The sequence below is a fragment of the Rhincodon typus genome, chromosome 28 (genome assembly GCF_021869965.1).
Source record: "Rhincodon typus isolate 14 chromosome 28, sRhiTyp1.1, whole genome shotgun sequence".
In the NCBI taxonomy this organism is placed as follows: Eukaryota; Metazoa; Chordata; class Chondrichthyes; order Orectolobiformes; family Rhincodontidae; genus Rhincodon; species Rhincodon typus.
In genome coordinates, this window is record NC_063359.1 from 31,358,770 (window position 1) to 31,381,831 (window position 23,062).

The 23,062-nt window shown below is 41.4% G+C and overlaps 1 protein-coding gene across 5 annotated transcripts in view; it reads left to right on the top strand.

The window, feature by feature from the left end:
* The window catches only part of LOC109935633 (rap guanine nucleotide exchange factor 1-like), a 211,055-nt gene that overhangs the window by 121,223 nt on the left and 66,770 nt on the right, over positions 1 to 23,062 (top strand). For all 5 annotated transcript variants that reach the window (XM_048613629.1, XM_048613630.1, XM_048613631.1 and 2 more), the window contains one exon: positions 21,198 to 21,400. In XM_048613629.1, coding sequence (XP_048469586.1) covers positions 21,198 to 21,400 — 203 coding nt within the window. The remainder of the gene's footprint in view (positions 1 to 21,197; positions 21,401 to 23,062) is intronic.

Genomic DNA, 23,062 nt, shown 5'->3' on the forward strand with positions numbered 1-23,062 from the left:
ATTGGGAAATACAGCAAGTGGAGCTTATGAGTTGCAGGGTATTCTGATGGAAGTGGACACCCTCGCCGCTCTGACTGAGCTTGGTGAACACTGCTTGAGTGAACACAATTGCATAGCCTGACTCGGAACATATCCTGAATAGAGGGAGTCTTGGTCAGTCCACAGCAAAAACCCCAAAACAAAGCCAAGCCTTAGTCAAACTGTTAAAATTTTCTTTGGGATTCGAGCGTCACGCCATTGTAGTTGCTGCCGCTGTGCGGACTCGACAGCTAAAAATGTCCCACTGGACCTAAATTGAGCAAGAGAACTTGTAGGCTGGTATCCAGGACGGTGCACCTATATCTGATTTAGAACAGTTGAATTGCTTACCAACATCCAAATTAGAACCAGTTAAAATAAACATCTGTTTAAATGGACACCCAGTTCTAATGGAGGTAACAACCACCGTGGCTGTATCAGTAATTGCAGAAACAGTCTTTACCAAAATTCGTTTTGGACTCCAGCTCTTACGAGAAGCAGCTGGTTCAGTTTCCACTGATTGGAAAAGAAAAAGGCTCGAACCCAAGTTTAGGGTGAGATTGGTTGTGAAAGATTGGCTCAGCGTTTTTCAATTAGAAAATGAAGTCCTAACTAAATACCTGGAAGTTTTTCAGGAAGGTCCAGGGATTATCAAAGGAGCCAAGGCCACCTTGCGTGATGACCAGGAAGCAATTCCACAATTCTGCAAGGCTCACCCAGTGCCATTTGCCTCCTCTGCGAAAGTAGAAGCAGAAATCAGAAGATTGGAAAGCAAAGAAATCATCAGACAAGTCCAGTTTGTGGAACGGGTGGCACGTGTTGTACCAATTTGTGAAGACTGACAGGTTGGTTAGCCTTTGTAGGGATTTCAAACAAATAATAAACAGGTTTTGGCAGCTGGATAAATATGCAATTCCTCGCACAGAAGATTTATGTGCAAAAGTAGTAGTGGGGGACTGTTCTTAACGAGGCTGGGCACAAGCCATGCATACTTGCAATTGCGATTAGACGAGGATTCCCAGAAATGTGCTGCAATTAATATCCATATTAGTTTGTATCAATATACGAGACTGCCATTTGGGGTGCAGTCAGCCTGTGAGATTTTTCCACAGACAATGGAGAACATTTTACAAAGGTCGACCCCACGTCACCACTTATCTAGATGATGTGCTACTAACAGAGAACACCAATAAGGAGCATTTGGAGAACTTGGACATAGTCTTTAGATGTTTCTTCCAGGCAGACACATGCCTTAGAAGGCAAAAATGTGTGTTCCAGGAACCCCAAATGATCTACTTTGGACCACGGAGTCGACGAGATCGGGTTACACCTGTTGGAAGATAGATTGGCCAATGGTGCCCCTTCTCCCACGTCTGTATTAGAGCTTAGGTCTCTCCTTGGGCTAGTGAATTATTATGGAAAGTTCATACAAAGCCTGGCCTCCATCCTGGCACCTTTGCATCAACTCTTTTTAAAAAATGGTCATCCTTGGAAATAGTCACAAAGCTAGGCTGTAGCTTTCATGGAGGGGAAGAAACAGCTGTTACCCTCTTGGCACACAGTGATCCTGAGTGAGATTCTGGTATTGACATACGATACCTCCCTGTACAGCATCGGGGTAATATTAGCTCATAGATTGCCCAATGGAGAGGAATGCCCAATAGCATATGCATCCTGGACTTCGACTTGTGCAGAGCATAAATATGCCCAGATAGAGAAGGAAAGTTTTTGGCGGTCATATTTGGAGTCAGGAAGTTCCAGTAATAACTTTATGGATGTAAATTTGTAATCATAATGGACCACAAACTCCTGCTTGGTCCACTTAAGAGGACAAGGCAGTGCCATGCATAGTTTCAGGCCGAATTCCACGGTGGGCTGTAAAGCACTAGAGGGTGCCTAATGTTGCGCCTTTATTTAAGGAGAAGCTGGGAACTATAGACCTGTCTGACATTGGGTGAGTTCTTGGTGATACTAAAAGATAGGATTCATGTGCATTTGGAGAGGCAAGGACTGATGTAAGGATAGTCAGTATGCCTTTGTGCAAGGAAAGTTGGGTCTCTCAAACTTGGTTTTGGTTATTTCCTCAAAAAACTCAGATTGATGAGGGCAGAGCAGTAGATGTTGTTTACATCGACTTTAGTAAAGCCTTTGACAAGGTTCTGCGTGATAGACTGATTAATAAAGGTAGATCACGTGGGATTCGGGGACAGTTTGTCACTTGGATACTAAATTGGTTTGACGGTAGGAGACAGTGTGGTGGCGGAGAGTTGTTTTTCACAGACTGGAGATGTGTGACCCAACGGTGTTCTGCAGGGATTGGTGCTGCGTCCATTGTTTACCATTTATGTAAATAATTTTGGATGAGAAATTTAGGAGATATGGTTAGTAAGTTTCTGGATGACACCAAAATTGGTGTTATAGTGGACAGTGAAGAGAGTTATCTAAGATTACTGAAAGATCTTGATCAATTAGGTCAGTGGGCTGAGGAGTGGCAGATGGAGTTTAATTTGGATAAATATGAGGTACCGTATTTTGGTAAAACAAAAGGGCAGGACTTGAAGAATTAATTGTAGGACCTGGGTAGCGTTGTAGAATAGAGAGACCTACAGGTTCAGGTACATAATTGTTTGAAATTTGTGTCACAGGTAGAGAAGATGGTTCGGAAGATGTTTAGCACGCTTGGCTTCAGTGCTCAGACCTTTTGAGTATAGGAATTGGGACATCATTGTTGAGGTTGTACAGGATGTTGGTGAGACCTCTTCTGGAGTAGTGTACACAGTTCTGGTTGCCCTGCTCTAGGAAGGATATCGTTAAACTGGAGAGGGTTCAGAAAAGATTTACCACAATGTTGCTGGGAATTGGAAAATTTTCAATTATAAGGAGAGGCTGGATAGCCTGGGACGACTTTCACTGGAGGTTAGGAGGGTGAGGGATGACCTTTAGAGGTTTATAAAATCATGAAGGGCAAAGATCATGTGAATAGCGAAGGTCTTTTCCCTAGGTGCGGGAGTACAAAACTAGGGGGCATATTTTTAAGGTGAGAGAAGAAACATTTATAAAGGACATGAGGGGCAACTTTTTTGTATAGTGTGGTTTGTACGTGGAATGAATTGCCAGAGGAAGTGGTAGATGCAGGTACAGTTACAACATTTAAAAGACGTTTGGATAAGTACATGAATAGGAACGGTTTGAAGGGCGGTGGGCCAAACACAGTTTAGTTTGGGAACATGGCATGGACTAGTTGGACCGAAAGGGCTGTTTCCATGCTGTATAATGACTTGATAATACTAAGTGCGTATACTTACAAATTGCCACACTGTCTGGGAGGCCAAGTGGCAAATGCAGATGCGTTGAGCCACCTCCCACTGGCAGATACTGCACAAGCACTGCCACTGGAAGAGTCTGTAATGGTTCTCAATTTTCTCGAGACACTTTCAGTCTCAGCTGATGATATCAGACTTAGGATGCAGAAGGATCCAGTCCTGGCAAAATTGAAACGGCTGGTGATGATGAGGGAATCCAAAGGGCTGTCGCAACCAGAATTGAAACCTTTTTGGACCCAGAGAGACCTGATCACAGTGGAGGATGGCATTATTATGGGAAATGAGAGTAATCACCCCGGGCAAATGTTGCTGGCAGATACTGGCCAACTTTTCTCCCATGTTGTGGGGGAAATCTCCACAAGTTACCTTTAATTGGGCTATTTATTAAGAAATCTCACAGACAATCAAGTACTGAAACAATAATTCAAACTTTATTGCCTGTAGCAATCAAACAACCCTTAAGGAAGCAAATATAAGCCTGCAACTCAATGGTGAAACCGGGCCAGGACTTCAGCCAACGATGGTCTGTCTCTGGGGGAAGTCTCTCCCAGGGTTCAATCCTTGCAGAGTGTTGTTCTTCGAAGTTCTGGAGTTGAGTTCTTGTACATATTTTCATCCTTCGGTCTCGGGTGATGATTTTTTTTTTGACCAAATTACTGAGAGTCTTCTAGTTGGCTTCCTGATCAAAAGTAATTTCTTTGTTTATTCTTATTTGGTGTTGACTATCTGTTCAAAGACACGGCTTTCCTGTGATTAACTCCTTAAATTCTGCAAAGCAGTCGTTGTCCTTTGTGGCCATAAGGCATCCAGTTTTATCAGGCAGCTGTCAAAGCATTTTGTTTATGTAATCTGGCTAATTGCTTGAATCTCTGTGTAACGGCTTGTCTTTGTTCCTTTAACAGTTTATTCCAGATAGCTAATCTTTTGTTGATTCATTCAGTCCATGAACCGTTATTAAAGTTCTGAAGTCTATAATATCACACTGTTCCTTGGATCTCATACTATCCTTAATTTCCCTTGTTAGCCTTGGTCAAGCCACCTTTCCTAAATTTATTGTGTGCTAAAAAAGAATGCACAGTTGTTGCAGTTCACGTTAAATGTTTATCATTGACTATCCACCATTATCCCATCATCCCATCATCCCTTTTAAGTAACATTCCCCAATTTACCATAGCCAGCTAGTAGCTCATGACAGTGTAGTGTAGTTTATTTTATTTAGATTCAGGACCCTAGTCTCTGGATGACCTATGTCCCTCTCCATCTTAATGAAGAATTCTATTAGTGTCTCATAGTAAGAACGGCCAAGGTTGACCTAATTTGAGAATTCATCTTGAATGTTTCCATGTCCCGATTGTGCGGTTGACACATTGTCCTGTTGGTATAAATGCTCAAAAACTTGTGGAGAACATTATTTACCTCTTAGATGCTATAACGTCATTGCAACACAATTCTCATTTAATGTTACATGATTTGTAGTTACAAACGTATTGTACATTAAGTACAGTCTCCCATGGTGGGGAAGGGGGTGTGGTGTGAGAGGTGGAAAAAATGTCCACACTACATCTAATCTTCAGTTTCTTGACAGTGAATGAAATGTCCAATATCTCTGATCCAATGTAATTATTGGCAAAATAATTAATCCACTGTCACCGATTTAAATTAAAGCTAATTTGTGAGAAAAAAATTAAGTACGTATCAACCAATGTAGTCTTAAAGGACATTTTAATGCTTGGTAACACCTTAGTAATCATTAAGCCACCTCTGTCGTAAATCTTCAATATGAAAATGACGACAGTAGGTGTTCGCTGAAACTGAGCTATGGTTATTGTCAACTCCCCTGAAGCACAGGTGAGCATTCACAATTCACTGATCACCCTGAAAACTCGGGTCCTCTTGCAACCAGCGCCAACAGCAAAACACTAGTTCTACCAATTAAGATCAATGGTGAGATCCTGGAAAATGATCCATATTCTCCATAACTTGAGTCTTTGTACTGACAGCTTTTATAGATAACGAAATTCATAATTTTCAGCCTGGCAACTCAGCCTGTGCCAGACAGAAGGAAATATTTTGAAGACCAGGATCTGAAACCTGGAACTCGGGTCATGGTTTACAGGCCTACAGTAGACACCACTTCACAAGACTTCGATATGTTCTGGATATTTAGGCAATCTACAGGAGGCATCTTTAAAGCACTGAAGAAGTGCTACCAATAATGCCGTCACAAGACCTTCAGGCCTGGTAGCAAGAAAAGCAATCCAATAGTCATGTTCTCCAAATACAAAAGGTGGTGGATGTTTGCAACTCTGTCCCACAATTGGCAAGCGGAGCTATTTATAATCAACCTGTTCAGACATATAACACACATCTGGAGCAAATAGGACTTGAGTCCAGGTTTGTGGCTGTGTGCTAGAGACACGACCACTATGCCACAAGAGCTCCATGGTGGATCAGTTGTTAATTTCAAATCTGACAGAGAAATTTTTGTTCAGCAAAGATGTTAAGTGAAATGGGCCTAAGGCAGATATGTGGAGTTAGGCCACAGGTCAGCCATGATCTCATTGAATGGTGGAGAAAGCTCAAGAGGCTAAGTGGCCTACTCCTGTTCCTGTGTTCCTATATAACATGCAAAAGGAGAATTGTTGTAGATGTGAGGAGGATACTTCCTCTTGTGGGGCAGTCTAGAATGAGAGATCATAGTTTTAGGATAATGGGTAGTGGATTGAAAACAAGTGAAGAGAAATTACACCTCTCAAAAGACCTCTCTGTAGAATTCATTACCCCAGAGTGCAGTGAATGCTGGGACATTGAATAAGTTTAAGGAGAAGATAGACAGATTTTTAATTAGTATTGAGTTAAAGTGTCACTGCCTGTGGGCAGGAAGATGGAGTTGAGGCCAAGATGAGATCAGCCATTATTGTATTAAATGGCAGAGCAGGCTTGAGGGCCTGAATTGTTCCTAGTTCTCCCTATTCATACCTCTAGTTCTTATGTTCTGTCCTAAACAAACATTCCCAGAATTATGCACTAATTATGCAAAACTAGCTTTGCTAGGTGGCACATGACATTCATGTGCCTGACACTAGACTCATAATGCTACTTCTCTACTCTGAGCTTGGTTGCAACAAAAGACTCTGGATGAACAGCAGAAGCACATTAAGGATAGCCTCCAGGTATCCCTGAAGAGGTCAAACAAAATCACTAACTCATTGAAAACCTTGGCATGCAACTGACAAAAATAAAGCCTGTTTAGGAAGATGCACAACTCTGGGGACTTTGGGGACATACAGATACGAAATTGAGGTGTAGGACGGAGTGCGCAAACTTCCAAACAACTAGTCTTTCCAGTCATTCAAAGTTCACTGCCTACCATGTGCCAGACTATGAAGGTCATTGAGGACTCCTCAATCATCTCAGAATCCATAGCACTAGTGTTGAAGTAAGGTATTCTCAGACACAAGGACTGTCCCAAAAGTTGGATTTTTATAACTTATTTCCCAAGCAAGAATCAAATGATTGTCATAGTGCATAAGCAGACCATTTGGCTCTCTTTCCACACTGGTTCTCTGAATAAGCATTGTGACTTTGCCATCTTCTCATACCCTATCACCATTACCGCACACATTATTTCTTTTAGAATGTCTTTATTGAACTTGCCTTCACTGCACAGTTGGCAATGCATCTAGACCCAAACCAATGGCTGTGCAAAAATGTTTTCTCTCTCTTTGCATTTACTACTTTTGCAAATCACTTTTAAATTTGTGCCCTCTGTTTCTTAGAGTCAAAAAACATAAAGCTGGAAAAGCACACTAAGTCAGACGGCATCCGAGGAGCAGGAAAGTCAACGTTTCAGGTCTGAACCTTTCTTCAGGACTGGAGAAAGGTTCCCGCCTGAAACATTTGACTTTCCTGCTCCTCGGATGCTGTCTGACCAGCTGTGCTTTTCCAGCTCCACGTTTTTGACTTTAGCTTCTAGCATCTGCAGTCCTTTCAGTCTCCAACCCTCTGATTCTTAATTCTTTTATAACTGGGAATAGTCTCTCCCCAGCTACTCTGTCCCTATCCCTCGTGATTTTGAAATCTTGTATCAAATCTCCTCTTGGCTTTCTCCAATGAAGATTATTCCACCCTCTCCAGTCTATCTTCATAACTAGTGCTTCATCCCCGGAGCCATTATTGTAAACTTTTCTGCACTTTCTCCAATGTGTTCACATCCGTCCAAAAGAATAGCAACTAGAACTCTACATAGTACTTAAGCTGAGGTCTGACTAGTGTCGTCTGTACACTCAACATAACTCTGCTGTTGTACTCTGTTATTAATTAAACGTAAGACGTTGTATTAACTGCTCTCTACCTGTGCTGACACTTTTCTAACTTGTGCATATATACACCATGCTTCTCTACTCTTGCACATACTTCAGCGTAGTCCTCTATACTGTCTCTCCCATATTCTTTGTATCAAAATGTAGCTTTCACATTTCTCCGCTTTGCACTTGTCTGCTGCCAGTCCACCCAATCCATTAAGTTGTCCCATGTCTTTTTTTTGAAGTATTGTGCAATTCTCTTCAGTTTACAGTGCTTCTAAGCTTTGTTTTTTCTGCAAATTTTGATGTTGTCCTCTGCTGTCCAAGATCTGGATCATGACTGTTTGTTTATTTCAGGAAAAGAAAGGATCCCAATATTGACCTCTGGGAAGCTCCATTATAAACCTTGCTCTGGGCTAAACAAAATCTGTTAGCCATACTTTGTTTCCTGTCACCTCAGCTAATTTTGTATCCATGTTGCTACTGTTCTTTTATTCCATGAACTGTAACTGTTCTCACAAGTCTATTGGGTGGAGTTGTGTTCAACTATTTTAGAAGTCCATGTAGACCACCTCATTTACACATCTTTAAAAAGATGCCCAATTTAGTTAAACATGATTTTTCCTTAATTCCACACTAGCTTTCCAGAGTTAATCTCCATTTGTCCATGTGACTGTTAATTTTAACTCAGATTCTTGTTTCTAGAAGTTTCCCAACAGCTGAAGTTGAAATAACTGGTTTGTAATAGCTAGACTTATCCTTTCAACCATTTTTGAAGAAGGGTGTATTGTTTGCAATCTTCCCCTCCTCTTGCATCAGGGAAGGCTGAAAGATTGACTGCTGCCTCTGCAATTTCCACAGTCTTCCTTCGGTACCCTTGAATGCACTTCATCTGGTCCTGGCATCTTAGGTGAGCTTAATTGCTTATTTTTCTATGGTGCTTTGAAGGAATATTACATTTTAACTGAGTATTTGAGGAAATTCATTTACAGTTGTTAGTGGGGATGGGAAGATACTATTTCAAAGTGATTTGTGACTAGAGAAATCAAATAGACGATACTCATTGTTATGCCTGGTTGTCTGACCAAGTCAAATATATCCGCTCTTTTATCTATTTGAGTATTATGAGCTGGCACAAACTCAGTTGGGCAAATGGCCTCCAGTCTGCAACATAATTGTTTTGAGATTCTGTTTACTTTGAAAACTTTGAAATTGTTTGCTTCATGCAGTGTTTAAATTTTATAACATCTGTGCAAATCTGAAATTTGGACTAAATATTGAATTAAAGGCAAGTCTCTGTATGGGGAGGAGTGAAATTAGACAAAAGTACTGAGCTAAGTGGGCAGTTAGGACAGGTTGGCAAATGTTGGTTCAAAAAGCAAGTTATGAGGAGCATCAGAAAGGTCAGTTTATCATTTACTTTGTTTTGAGCACTACTCAAGAATTTGTATGCATGAATTAACTGGTATCACTGATCAGAGGTGTAGACCTGAATATAAGGAGGTATTTGAGGGACTCTTGTGGCACAGTGATAGTCCCTCTACCAGTAGGCTACAACGCCCATGTTCAAGCCCCACCTGTTCTAGTCCCCCCTGTTCTAAAGGTGTGTCATTGTGTCTGAGCACACATTGATTTAGAATATTTGTATCTTGTGATGCACCAGTAGTGTCCCTACCTCTGGGCAAGAAGGTCCAGGTTCAAGTTCCATCTGCCCTGGAGATGTATAATGATGGGTTCAAGCAGGCTGATGAAATGACTATATGAAGATATCTGAAGACCTCACTTGAACATGCATTGAGGCTGTGAATGCTGAAGAATGAAGCCACTTTCTGGGCAAAGATGTAATCTCCCTGATGACTCAGTAAAGCACAATAAAATCGTAACTGTAAGCACAGTCCATTCTCCCCAAAGCTGGAAGCTTTTGACTCCTGGGAGTTTAGATTGTGTTTGGTGGAGTATAAAATCATTTTAGGTTATTATAAATTTAATCACAAAAGGAGTACATTCATTGAATTTACTTGAAAATAACATTGATCTGCTTTTTCCTAATGGTAACTTTGCATTTCTGTTCTTCATATCTTATTAGTCTTACAAATAAACTATTCAAAGGAGAAAACAAGTGCCTTTTTTCTTCAATTGTGCACTATATGAATTAGTTCCAAAGTGAATCAGAAATGCAACTGCTAACTTGTGGTGTTCCTCGTATGTTCTAAAACATTCATTTCTTTATGAAGGATGTATCCTTTACAGCTACTTTTAGAAAATGGATAAACAATAACTATAAATGTAGAAGAGGTCTCCCAGATGCTTCTCAAAACTGTTTTCGTCTTTGTTTCAGCACCTGTTAGGGAAAGATAACTTAAAAGTTTAGTCAGGTGCATTTTAAGGATGGTCAAAAGGAGAGGGAGGTGGTGAAGCTGACTGGTTTTAAAAAGCTTAGAATTTAACACCTAGGCTACTATGCATGAGCGTTAAGATTCGCAGTGGGACATAGAGTAGAATGTACATAAGGCTAGAGTCATTAGATTGCTAAGCTCTTGGAGGGTTGTATACTGGATACATTTTTCAGATATTGAGTGAGACCAAGCTTTAAACTCAAAAAATGGTTCTTGTCATTCTTGTATTCATTTTAAGATATTTTTGTAATACCACCTTCATTTCAAACCTGCCCTGAGTGCATTGTTAAAAATGATGTTTGTTGTAGCTAGTCATAACTTAATGGTTATTATGACTTTGGCCCCAACTGGCAACGTTCCAGCAGTATAAGTTGAATAAATATCTGAACGTAATGTCAGCATGTAAAGAAAGTTGTTCCTATTCCTGAGTGCACTCACCTTTTCAGTTTGAGATCTGCCAGGTAGTTTTGATTTCATGAGTGTGTGCTGGATTTTTTTATACTCTCAAGTCTAAATCTCATTACATATTGTTACACTTTCCTGGGTTCATGCAAGAAATCAAGCTCTGCTGTTCTTAAAAGTTGTCACAAAAGTTGAAGGTTTTATTAAAGTAGACTACATTTTCCCCAATATAACATAATTAAAACCTAGGTTTCTATACTTGTATGGGTTTACAATTTATTTTAGAATCTAGCTGTAGGTAATCAGTTATGAACCATTGACATACAACTCTTAGCTAAAACTTTAACCCTCTTTTAAAACTCCCCCTACAGACGCAGGTAGCTTGATGCAGACAGGCACAAAATATAGGTGTAATAGATGGAGGGAAAGACTGAACTGTCTTCCCAATGGTCTCTGTCAACAGGGTTCACTGAGATGCTTCTTTTGACTTGTTAGAACTTGCTGCTTGATCTTCCTTGTCCAGGTACTTGCACTTGCTTGCAGGAAGCATAGGGAAACTGGCTTGCACTTAAAGTCTCTGACTTCCTGGTTAAAAGCAGCTGTTTACAGCAACTAATGACAGGAAATAAACTGGCTTTCATCCGGTTTTCGATGTTTATGCAGCATGAAGTGGACAAGTCTGTCTGCTTTGGAGGTTTGACGGCTTCTGCCTAGCTGTTCAGCTGCCTGGGAGTGAATCTCACAGCTGTTTGCAGCCAGAAGTTCTTTGTCACCATTTCGTAGCCCAATTGCCTACTTATTTAGGATCAGAAAAACTGCAGATGCTGGAATCCAAGGTAGACAAACAGGAGGCTAGAAGAACACAGCAGGGCAAGCCGCATCTGGAGGAAAGGAGCAGTCAACATTTCAGATATTGCCCTTCTTCAGAACTGGATGTGGGGGTAGGGGTGGAGGTGGAATGGTGGCGATAGGTGGATATTGGTGGTAGGTACAGCCAGTTTGGTTGATGGGAGGGATGGGTCCGGTTGGTGGCTGGAAGGGAGGGTCAGAACGTGGAATGGAAGGGAGGAGGTGGGGGATGAGTTATTTGAAATTGGAGAACTCAACATTGAGTCTTCCAGGCTGTAGGGTGCCCAGGCGGAAAATAGTGGTGTTCTTCAAATTTGCATTCCAAGTTGCTGTTACACTGGAGGAGACCAAGGACAGACGTGTTGGGGGGGTAGGGGCAAGTGGGGCGGGGAGTTGAAATGGGCAGTGAATTAGGTTGGCTGTTATGGGCCAGGCAGAGATGCTTGGCAAAATGGTCACCTAGTCTACATTTGGTGTCTGCAACGTAGAGAAGACCACATCGGGAGCAACGGATGTCATAGACTAGGTTGGAGGAGATGCAGGTGAAGCTCTGTCTTACTTGGAAGAGCTGTTTAGGACCTTGCATGGAGGTGAGGGAGGTGATGTGTGGGCAGGTGTTGCATCTTTTACAGTTACGGGAAGGTACCAGGCAGGTTGGAGTGGTTGGTGGGGAGTGTGTGTGAACTAAGGAGTGACGAAGGGAATGGTCTTTGTGGATGGGAGAGAGGGGAGGGGAGGGGAGTGGAAGATGTTCTGGGTGGTGGGGTCTAATTGGAGTTGGTGGAAGTGTTTGAGGATGATGCGGAGGCTGGTGGGGTGGAAAGTGAGGACAAGGGGACCTTGTTGCTGTCTGAAACTCCCTTTGTGCATGCCCTTGGGGCTCCAGCTTGTCTGCAGTAACTTCCCCTGCTGAGCACAGAGTAAATAGTACTTAATCTGAGTGTTAAGTAACTTGCTTTTTAAGAAGTGCACTAATCTTTTTCACAGTCCTATTACTTAGTGCTAACTCCTGTTTCTCTGCCATACCCTTTATATAACATCTCAATCCATATAATCTTCCAGTACCCTCTTGGATGCCTCAATTGAACCTGTCTCCACCACATTTACAAACGGTGCATTCCAGACCCTAAATACTCTCTGAATGGAAAGTTTTTCTCTCTCCACTCTCGCTTCTTTTGTATGTAATTTTAAATTTATGCCATCTCCTTCTTGTTCCTCTTATGAGCAGGAGCTACGACCTATATGCTCTTGAGCCTGCTTGAGATTTTTGAAACCTCTATCAAATCTCATCTCAGTCCTCTTCTCTGCAAGAATGGTTCCAACTTGTTCAATTTATCCTCCATTTCCTGGGTTGCTTTTTCATATTTTCTTTCTAAAAATTAAAGAAGCATTCGTCTTTCTCCAGACTATAGTTACTTCTCCATTATTTAGTGTTCCTGAAAATCCCCACTACTTTTCTCTAGGCATCTTGGATTGTCCAGCCTCTGATTTTAAGACTTGACTGGCCCCTTGGTAATACTTAATCAGGTTGGACTAATGTTCACCAGTTGGATGTAAAACAAATAATTCATGCTGTCAGCTGCCTTCACTGGTTACTGAAAAATGTGTCCATACGAAGTTGCTGAGCCATAATCATACAGTGCTGAAACGGACCCTTCAGTCTAACTCGTCCATGCCGACCAGACACCTCAATCTGACCTGGTCCCATTTGCAAGCATTTGGCCCATATCCCTCTTAAACCCTTCCTATTCATATACCCATCTGGATACCTTTTAAATGTTGTTATTGTATCCACTCCACCAGTGCCTCTGGCAGCTCATTCCATACACTCGCCACCCTCTGTGAAAAAGTTGCTTCTTAGATCCTTTTTAAATCTTTCCCCTGTCATCTTAAACCTATAGCATCTAGTTTTGGACTCCACTGCCCTAGGAAAAAAGGACCTTGGCTATTAACTCAATCTATGCCCTTCATGATCTTATAAACCTCTGTCAGGCCACCCCTCAGCCTCCGATGCTCCAGGGGTAAAATGCCCCATTCTACTCAGCCTCTCCCTATAACTGAAACCCTCCAGTCCCAGCAGCATCTTCGTAAATCTTTGCTGCGCCCTGTCAAGTTTAACAAAATCCTTCTTGTGGAAAGGTGACCAGAATTTTATGCAGTGTTCTAAAAGTGGCCTCACCAGTGTCCTGTAGAGCCACAACATGACATCCCAACTCCTATACTCAGTGTTCTAACCAATGAAGGCAGACACCGCATTTCCCACCCTGTCTACCTGCGATTCCACTTTCAAGGAGCTATGCACCTGCAGTTCCAGGTATCTTTGTTTGGCAACGCTCCCCAGGGCCCTACCATTAACTGTACAAGTCCTGCCCTGGTTTGACTTGCCAAAATGCAACACCTCTCATTTATCTAAATTAAACTCCATCTACCACTCCTCACTGGTGCACAATCTATATTTGCCCACCTAATATATAGAAAAGCAATTTTTCCCTAGCTGTATCATGTAGCAATGAAGGAGTAATCATAGATATAGTATATACTTCTAAATGTGTCTTGTTTCTCTTGAACTTCTATATCTCCATCTGTGATATAATGCAACAATACTACAGATGGAATGTGGATTTAGTCTTGGAATTCGGATACAGCTGCTCTCAGTTTTCCACTCATCACCAAAAGGCACTTTGTCAATGAACATCTGTTCAAAGTACGATAACATGGAGAATTTGATTTTCTTCACTTAATGTTATATGCAACAGCTTGAAGCTTTGTCCTGGTTTACAATGAAACATTGCACCCATTTTACACAGGAACTGAATAGGATGTGATTCAGACACCATCTGTATGGAACTGAGACGATATAAATGTGGTTAATTGCAAAATCATGTATACATTCCAATTGAATGAATACTGGTCCCGGAACAGTGCCTCTGTCTGTATAGGAGCCGAAAAGGAAGAAAGATTAGCTGTGAGTTTGTTCCTTTGTTATACAACCACAATGTACTTCAAAAAGTTCAGCAGTAAAGGTACAACATAGCAGTTCAGTTTTTAATTTTCATTTCTTCCATGATCTAGTGGACACTCTCTCATGCTGGAAGGGATTTTATTTAATTTGTTCAGCTGACATTTGACAGCCAAGGAGATTGTAAATGGGGAGTCAAAAAGCACAGCGCAGTAAGTCTCCTAAGTCCCATAGACAAAAGGAAGCTGAATGCAAATAGCTCCTACTACAAATTGCAGCAAAAGTCATGAGAATTAATAAATGCTAAAATGTTGTTAGTATTTGTGTATCACAATATGAATAACTAAGATAATTATAGTAATCATAGACTGATGTATGGTAGCCTCCTGTATGGCATGCTATTAGTCATGGATAATCCATATGGGCCATCTTCTGTGCAACTCAGGTAGGAGCAAGTTATTGTAGATGCTGGAATCTATACCGAAAACACACAATACTGGAAATTACAGCAGGACAGACAGCATCCGTGGAGAGAACAAGCTAACGATTTGAGTCTAAATGACTCCTGACTTTCCTGAAAACTGGTTTTCAACCTAGAAAGTTACCTGGCTGTTTCATGTCACCTGGTTTTTTGTGTATTTGATTTTTGTAGGGCATTTTCAAATGTAGTATATTTGCTGCATAGTGGTTCCTAAATAATTAGAACAGTTGTGCAACCTGAAGGGAAATAAATGTTATGGGTTGGACAATCCAAGGAGCTAACTTCTGGTTGGTGGGTGCCTGTGCCAAAACAGGACTTTACAGGAAAACTGTGTAAATCACTGACCGGGGAACTGTCTGGTGAATGGAGAAATTCTAATATTACTCAATTTTTAAATGAGCCAAGAAATGGCACACTAAGTAGAGATGTGGAAACCCTTAAATGTGATAAGATAATGAGTATCTGGGTGGGAAAATCGAGTCAAATATGGGTTTTTGAAGGTAAGACCTTGTCAGTCTAATTTAGTGGGTTTTGTTTGTGTGACAGTGTGTCTTCATTGGGGTGACGAAGTTAATGTGGTGTGCTTGCTTTCTTAAAGGCTTTGATACCTCTCTTGTGTAAAGGCTGATGTCAGAAATAGGAAATATTCTACAGCGGTTACTGAATTGGTTCACTAATAGAACTAGTGGTGATTCGTTAGAGTGCCAGAAACCCATTAAACCCATTAAAATATTTGAAGAATTCTCTCCTTAATATCTTAATAAATGACCTGGACTGAGTTGTCACAAACTTGATAACTAAATTTGCCAATGCTCCAAAACAGATGAAGTTGGTAGGTTCCAACGCTGAACAGGCTAAGGAACAGCAGGAATTTAGGGTGGTACGGTGTCTCGGTGGTTAGCACTGCAGCCTCCACAGTGCCAGGGACCTGGGTTCGATTCCACCCACGGGCAACTGCATATTCTCCCTATGTCTGCGTGGGTTTCCTCCAGGTGCTCCAGTTTCCTCCCACAGTCCAAAGACGTGCAGGCTAGGTGGATTGGCCATGCTAAATTGCCCATAATGTTCAGGGGTATTTTTAGATTAGGTGGGTTATAGCGGGATGGGTCTGGATGGGATGCTGCAAGGGTCATTGTGGACTTGTTGGGCTGAAAAGCCTGTATCCATACTGTAGATTCTATGAATTGAATTCCTCTGGGAATTAGGCATACTGGTGGCATGGCATATTCAATATGGAAAAGGAAAAAATGTCACATTTGCATTAAAAGATGCAAATAATCCAGACAGTATCATCCTATGGACTCCCCTCTCATATTCCTCTTAAAATTAGGGCTTCAGAAATGCTGGTCAGTTAATTACTAACAGCCTGTTCATATGCACAGACCACTAGTTCAAAATCCAAACTCTAAAATAAATGATGTTAAAATATATTTGAAGCATATATGTTGCATCACTTAATTAATTGGATTCAAATTCCGTCAGCTACCACATAGTCTCTCCAGACCTTTAGCCTGGGCCTCTAAATTACTTGACCAGTGGCGTTTCTGCTGTGCTTTTGTCTACCATGTGGTGTCACATGCTTAGAGTGGACTGATGACTTTGGACATGTCACTTAAAACTTTCCACCATGGGCTTGCCCCTGTTGTGTCTGATGCTGTTATTAACAAGAGGAATGGTGGCATAATGAAAGCGCACTGATGATGTTGCTGGACCAGTAGTCCAGAGGCTCAGGCTAATGCTCTAAGGCATGAGTTCAAATCGCTCCACGGGAGCTGGTGGTATTCAAATTCAGCTGATACATCTGGAATAGAAAGCTTGTCTCGGTAATGTTGACCAGGAGAACAGTCATCAATTTTAAAATGCTATTTGATTGGCTAACGCCCTTTAGTGCAAAACATCTGCCATCTTTACCAAGTTTGGCTTACATGTTACTCTAGAACCATGGCACTGGTTGGCTCATGATTGCCAGCTGAAATGGCTGAGCAATGCCACTCAGTTCAAGGGCAGTTAGAGATGGACAACAGATTGTGGACTTGATAGTGAAGCCCATATCCCATCAAATTTGACATGAGTTATTGTGATTAGTCAACAATTCCATTATAGTTCATCAACCAACGCCCAGGATATTTGAAAGGCTGTGGTGCTTTCTCGTCTAGTAATTGCTGTTTTTCTGTGTGGCTTGCATGTTATTTTGGATACAAATATAAATTGTTTTATCACTTACATTTTCCTACAGTTACAGTCAAAGTCTCTGCAATGATTGTCACTGTGGCTGTTTGCAAGATTTTCAAGGCGGAGTTACTTCTAAAGTGTGGTTACTTTGTCTTGTACACAAATATGGTAGCCAGCTTACATGTAAAGAGGTCCCTAACTTGTGAAAGAAAGAGTCATCTTGATGACATTTGATGAGTATACATCAGCCAGAGCAGCAGAAACATATGCCTGTTCTTCAGGATTGTTTTGCAGAGGGTTCAGCTTATAGTTGAATGTCATATTTTAAATGATGGCACTTCCAGCAATGCAGTGAATGTTCAGTATTTACATGTGTGTCAAACTGGAAAAGGTGCTTAAATAATGAAATTCTGACTCGCATGAGAATCTTTCTTTAGAATAAAATCAAGAACATAATTGGCTGCAAAAGCCTTGGGTAAAATTGCCAAGTTTAGTAATCATCTATTTGTTTCCATCAGAAACTGACAATTTTGCAGCTTATCACAAGGACGTTGCTTAGTTATCTTTCTATCTCCCTCAAAAATTAACAGATGTAATATTCCACAATTAGTTCTAAAAAGAAAATAAAATAAAATGCCGTGTTTATTTGGTTAATAAGGTGCATAGACAAATTAGTCCCCAGAGCATAATAGCAAGTAAATTCCATTAAGAAAAGGAATTTGTGGTGTGTCTACAAGATGGTTCTTTTGGAGCAGTTATGCTAGAGCCCACTGGGGAACAGGCGATTCTGGATTTGATGTACTATGAAGCAGCCTTGATTAGGGAGCTGAAAGTGAAGAAAATCCTAGGGACCAGTGACCACTATATGATAGAATTCATCCTGCAGCTTGAGGGGGAGAAACTGGAATCAGATGTAACGATATTACAATTGAGTAAAGGTACTTACGAAGACACAAGGGAGGAGCTGGTTAGAGTTGGTTGGCGGAGGAGTGTAATAGAGAAAACAGTGGAGCAGCAATGGCCAGAGTTTCTGCGGTAATGTGGGAAACACAGCTGAAATCCATCCTAAAGAAGAAGAAACATATTAAAGGGAGGATGAGGCAACTGGCTGACGAGAGAACCAGGGATAACATAAATGCAAAAGAAAAAGTATGCAGTGTGGTGAAGATTAGTAGGAATCCTTTAAAACCCAGCAGAGGATAACTAAAAATGTAATAAGGAGGGAGAAGATGAAATATGAGAGTAAGCTAGTAATATAAAAGAAGATTGCAAAAGGTTTTTTTAAGACATCTGAAAAGTAAGAGTGTGGACATTGGACCACTGGAAATGAGGCTGGAGAAGTAGTAATGGGGAACAAAGAAATGGCACAGGAACTAAATGGGTATTTTACGTCAGTTTTTCACAATAGATGACACCAGCAGCATACCAAACTTCGTGATTTGGGGGGGGTGAGGGTGGGAGTGGGGCAGATGTGAGTGTAGTGTCCATCACTAAGGAAGATGACACTGGGGAAGTTGAAAGGTCTGAAGGTGGATCAACCACCCAGTCCATGGACTACAACTTGGAGTTCTGATGGAGATTGTAGAGGCCTTGGTGGCGATTGTTCAGGAATCACTGGAGTCGGGGAGGGTCCCAGACGACTGGAAAATGACTAATGTAACACCCCTATTTAAGAAGTGAGGGATACTGAAGACAGGAAATAATAGGCCAGTTAGACCTTGGTTGTTGGTAAGATTTTAGAATCCACTATTAAGGATGACATTGCAGGATATTTGGAAGTGCATGATAAAATAGGGCTGAGTCAGCACAGCTTCATCAAGAGGAGGTCATGCCTGACAAATCCGTTACAGTCCTTTTAAGGTAAGGAGCAATTTAGACAAAGGTGAACCAGTGGATATGACTTATTTGGATTTCCAGAAGATCTTTGACAAGGTGCCACACAGGAGGCTGCTAAATAAGAGCCTGTGGTGTTAGGTGCAATGTACTGGCATGGATAAGGATTAGCTGACTGGCAGAAGGTGGAATGTAGGGATAAAGGGGTCTTTTTAAGAATGGCAGCCAGTGACTAGTGAAGTTCTGCAGGGGTCCGTGTTGGGACCACAACTATTTACATTAAAAATTAATGATCTGGACAAAGGAACTAAGGGCATTTTGCAGATGAGACAAAGATAAGTGGAGCAGCAGGTAACATTGAGGAAGTGAGGAGGCAATAGAAGGACTTGGACAGGCTGGGAGAATGGGCAAAGAAGTAGCAGATGGTATAGAATGTGGCAAAGTGTGAGGTTATGCACTTTGGTAGGAAGAATAGAGGTGTAGACTATTTTTTAAATGGAGGAAAAGCTTCAGAAATCTGAAGCACGAAGGGACTTGGGAGTCCTAGTTATGGATTCTTTTAAGATTAATATGCAGCATGTGGAAGGGAGCCACTGCTCAGGAATGGGTTCCTCCGTCAATGTGGTCTCTGCTGGCTGAAGGAGGGGAGGACTTGGGATGCTGGGCTGACTAGATTTGGGGACACACAATGGCGGAAGAGTGGGCTGGATGACGCTGGCGCAGTTGGCCACAAGCGTGTCAGTCATCGTCCAGTTTGTGGCCTGAACCATCCAGGTCCTGAGGAACAAGGTGCTTGGCCCTCACATGTCATATGTCAAGACAGCTCAGACGTGCAATGGGCTTCTGGATGGACTGACCTTTGGCAGTCCGGAATTTGACATCAGCCCCATGTGGAGGGCCCTACTTTCTGAGCCATCTCATGGAGACCCTGCCTATGCATCTTCAGACAGCTGCTGCACACTCTCCACTCCTGCAGTTTTGCACTCCGCTTGGATATGTCTTGGCATGCCATTTTGCCCTCTGGCAATAGAGATCCCCACTGGAAGGCCCTCGAGAAGTAAATTCTCCACTTTTCCATCTGGTTCCGGGGTGGAGAGTACTGCACGCGGTGAGCCCGTGCAACCATGGTTTGAGTCACTTCAGGTGCTAGACCACGTGTTGTTTTCGTAGCCTGGAAGACACTGTGTTCCACGTTTACACCGAGTGGTCCCGTTTGCAGCCCCTGTTTAGTTTTTGAGGGGGCTGCTCCTTAAGTTTTGGTAGCACTGTAGTTTTATGCTCCTGATTTGCAGGCACCCGGTAGGGGGAGGGGCAGACCAGTCAGGGGCCTTCTCGTGCCTGACCAAGGTGACCATCAACAGGTCCAGTCAGTGGACCACGTGGATAGGTGCTCATTGTTCTTGCCTGTCTGCCTGTATTTCACAGTTGGATATGCACTCGGGTGTCCCTGGAGAGGGAGCTCGTGGTGCTGACCAGCACAGCCATGGCCCTCCAAGAGCAGTGGGCACTACAGGGGCTAGAGTGCACCATCAGCCTGGTTTACGTCATTTTGATTTAGTAAGTTTCTGTTTAGTTTTGTAACTTTCTGTTCAACTTTTTCATTTGTTTGATTTTGATATGGTGCCCCTGCAGGGGCTGCTCATTACTATTTATTTTTGGACTCCCTGAGTGACTCAAGGGAGGTTTATTCTGTATTTTAACCCCTTGTTGTCCCTATCCCTGAAGTTTTCAATGGGGGCAGTGTTGAGGGGGCTTAATGTTTGGTTTACTTTAAGTTCAAACAAATGATGAAATCCTTACTGTATATTTTAACACTTTGATGTCCCTGTCCTGGGAGTGTTTGATGGGGACAATGTCAAGTGGAACTTTACTTTGAGTTTATAGACTGGACTTCGAGAAAATGATTTCGCTAGTAGGAGAGACTCTGACTCCAGGGCACAGCCTCAGAGTGAAGCGTCGACCCTTCAGGATTGAGATGAGATGGAATTCCTTCAGTCAGAAAGTGATTAATCTGTGGAACACATTGCCGCAGTAGGCAGTGGAGGCCAAATCAATGCATGTGTTTAAGACAGAGTTTTTTGATTAGCACGGGGATCAAGGGTCACGGGGCAAAGGTAGAGGAATGGGGCTGAGAAACATATGAGCCATGATCGATGGTGGAGCAGACTTGGTAGGCCAAATGGCCTAATTCTGCTCCTATGTATTTATAGCCCTCCCTATTTCTTACCTCCTTTCTACCTCCACACTTATTCTGCTATGTTGTAAACGTAGGGTGTTTCATCAGTGTTGGATACCTTACCTGGGACTTTATCTCAATTATCTCACCATTATCTCAGTTTTTATGCTGTCTAACTTGTGTTGTAAAGTTCCCATTATTGCTGATGATTAAAATAAATCCATCTTGATACAGCTTACTGATTTGTTTTTCTCCCTTTCTTCCCTCTCCAATTTTTTTTTTAGTTCACGCATATATGCAGTTTGTGGAGGATTATTCTGAGCCGCAGCCTCATGTTTTTTACCAGACACCACAGAATGAGCATATTTATGAGCAAAGAAACAAACGATTTCAGGAAGTCTATGGATTCAATGACTCTTTCAGCAGCACTGATTCATCTCTTGAGATTCTGCCTCCTCCAGTTCTCCCACCCAAACAAAGGCAACTGGTGAGTTTGACTTTATTGTTTTGCCAGGAATGCATAAAATCTAGATGTAATAGGGTTTAGTTACAAAGCTTGTATATATCAGGTTTAGGGAGGAGATGAAGAGAAGTTGATGAGAAGGAATCTCTTTAGTGAGCTAGCTAATAGGTGTTTTTCCTATTTTCTTTGAGAAGCTTGCTTCAAATGTTCACTAAATTTTTGGGGTAATTTTATAGTTATTGGTTAGAATGAATAGATGTACCTGACTAATTTTTTAAAATTTCTGATAAGTTTTGCTTTACATGATTACTTCTTGCTTGTAATAACTTGGCTTAATGTCTCCAGATAGTTAAGTATTTATGATACTTCAGTTAATTCGATGATTAAAAAAACATTAAATTTGACTAATAGAGCTTAGTTTTCTATGTTAACATGCAATTGGTCATTACCTTTAAATAGCACATCTTGTGGAAAATAATATTGATGCTATGTGCAGTCTTAAATACTATGATCAGTTCACCCTTTGTTGGTCATTCAGTCCTAAATTATTTCCACACCAGTCAATACAAATCCATGTTTTGTGTAGTTATTTAAACTTGGGTGTATTGGGGTCCATTGCTGTTGTGTGTATGTGTATCATTGAATTCAAGCCATCTGCAGGTAAACATAAGATTTTTGATTTGATACTGTCAAAGCAGTAGTGGACGTTTTTAGTTATAAGCACATGCAAGCTTATTGCTGCTGCTTCAGTTATTTGGAGTCAGAGTCAGACAGCATGGAAACAGACCCTTCAGTCCAACTTGTCCATGCCGATCAGGTTTCCCAAGCTAAACCAGCCCTATTCTCCTGCGGTTGGCCCATATCCCTCTAAACCTTTCCTATTCATGAACCTATCTATATGTCTTTTAAATGTTATAACTAAGTCGTATTTACAGATTAAGAGGGGTAGTGTTACTGAAAACAAAAACATAGGACCTGCTATGTGGAAAATGACCATGGTTTGTCTGGTTCACCGTCTGTCATGCTGTGCTTCTGTATTACCATAATATACTAGAAATGGTCAAGATTCAGAGCTGAGTTGATGGTTAAGATTTATGAGATCACAACTGGAGTACTTGATTAAGACCACTCATGGCATAAGTTCAGATTTGTGTGAAAGCATTTGTTCAGCAATTGAATGGTATCAGTAACTGTCCTTTACTTTTTAATACACCATTAAAAAAAATTACATTTAGGTTCTGAATGGTAACATATAAAGTTTCTTGCCAAAAAATATGCCTTAAGGCAACATTTGAACTCAACATAGTTTGAATAGAACATGCGTATTGACAGGATGAGTTTTATGGACAATTAGTCTGTGGAGTGTTGCATTTTCTTTGCACCTTCAAACATAAATATTGTAGATTTGTGACAGTTTTTTGATATAAGAAAGATGCAGCTTTTCTAATTTTAAACCTGAGAAATGATATTTACTTGTAGCTTGGAGTGGGAAGGACTAATAACAACATTTTGGGAGACGACCTTTTCTTATAATTTGCACTGCTTTGATGTCATTTTATCTTTTAATCACTTTTTTCATTTAGATGCTGCTTCGTTTATTTGCTTTTATGGAATGCAAGGGTCAATTGCAAGACCAGAATTTGTTGCTCATCCCTAACTATTTGAGATGCTGGTGATGACTTCTTT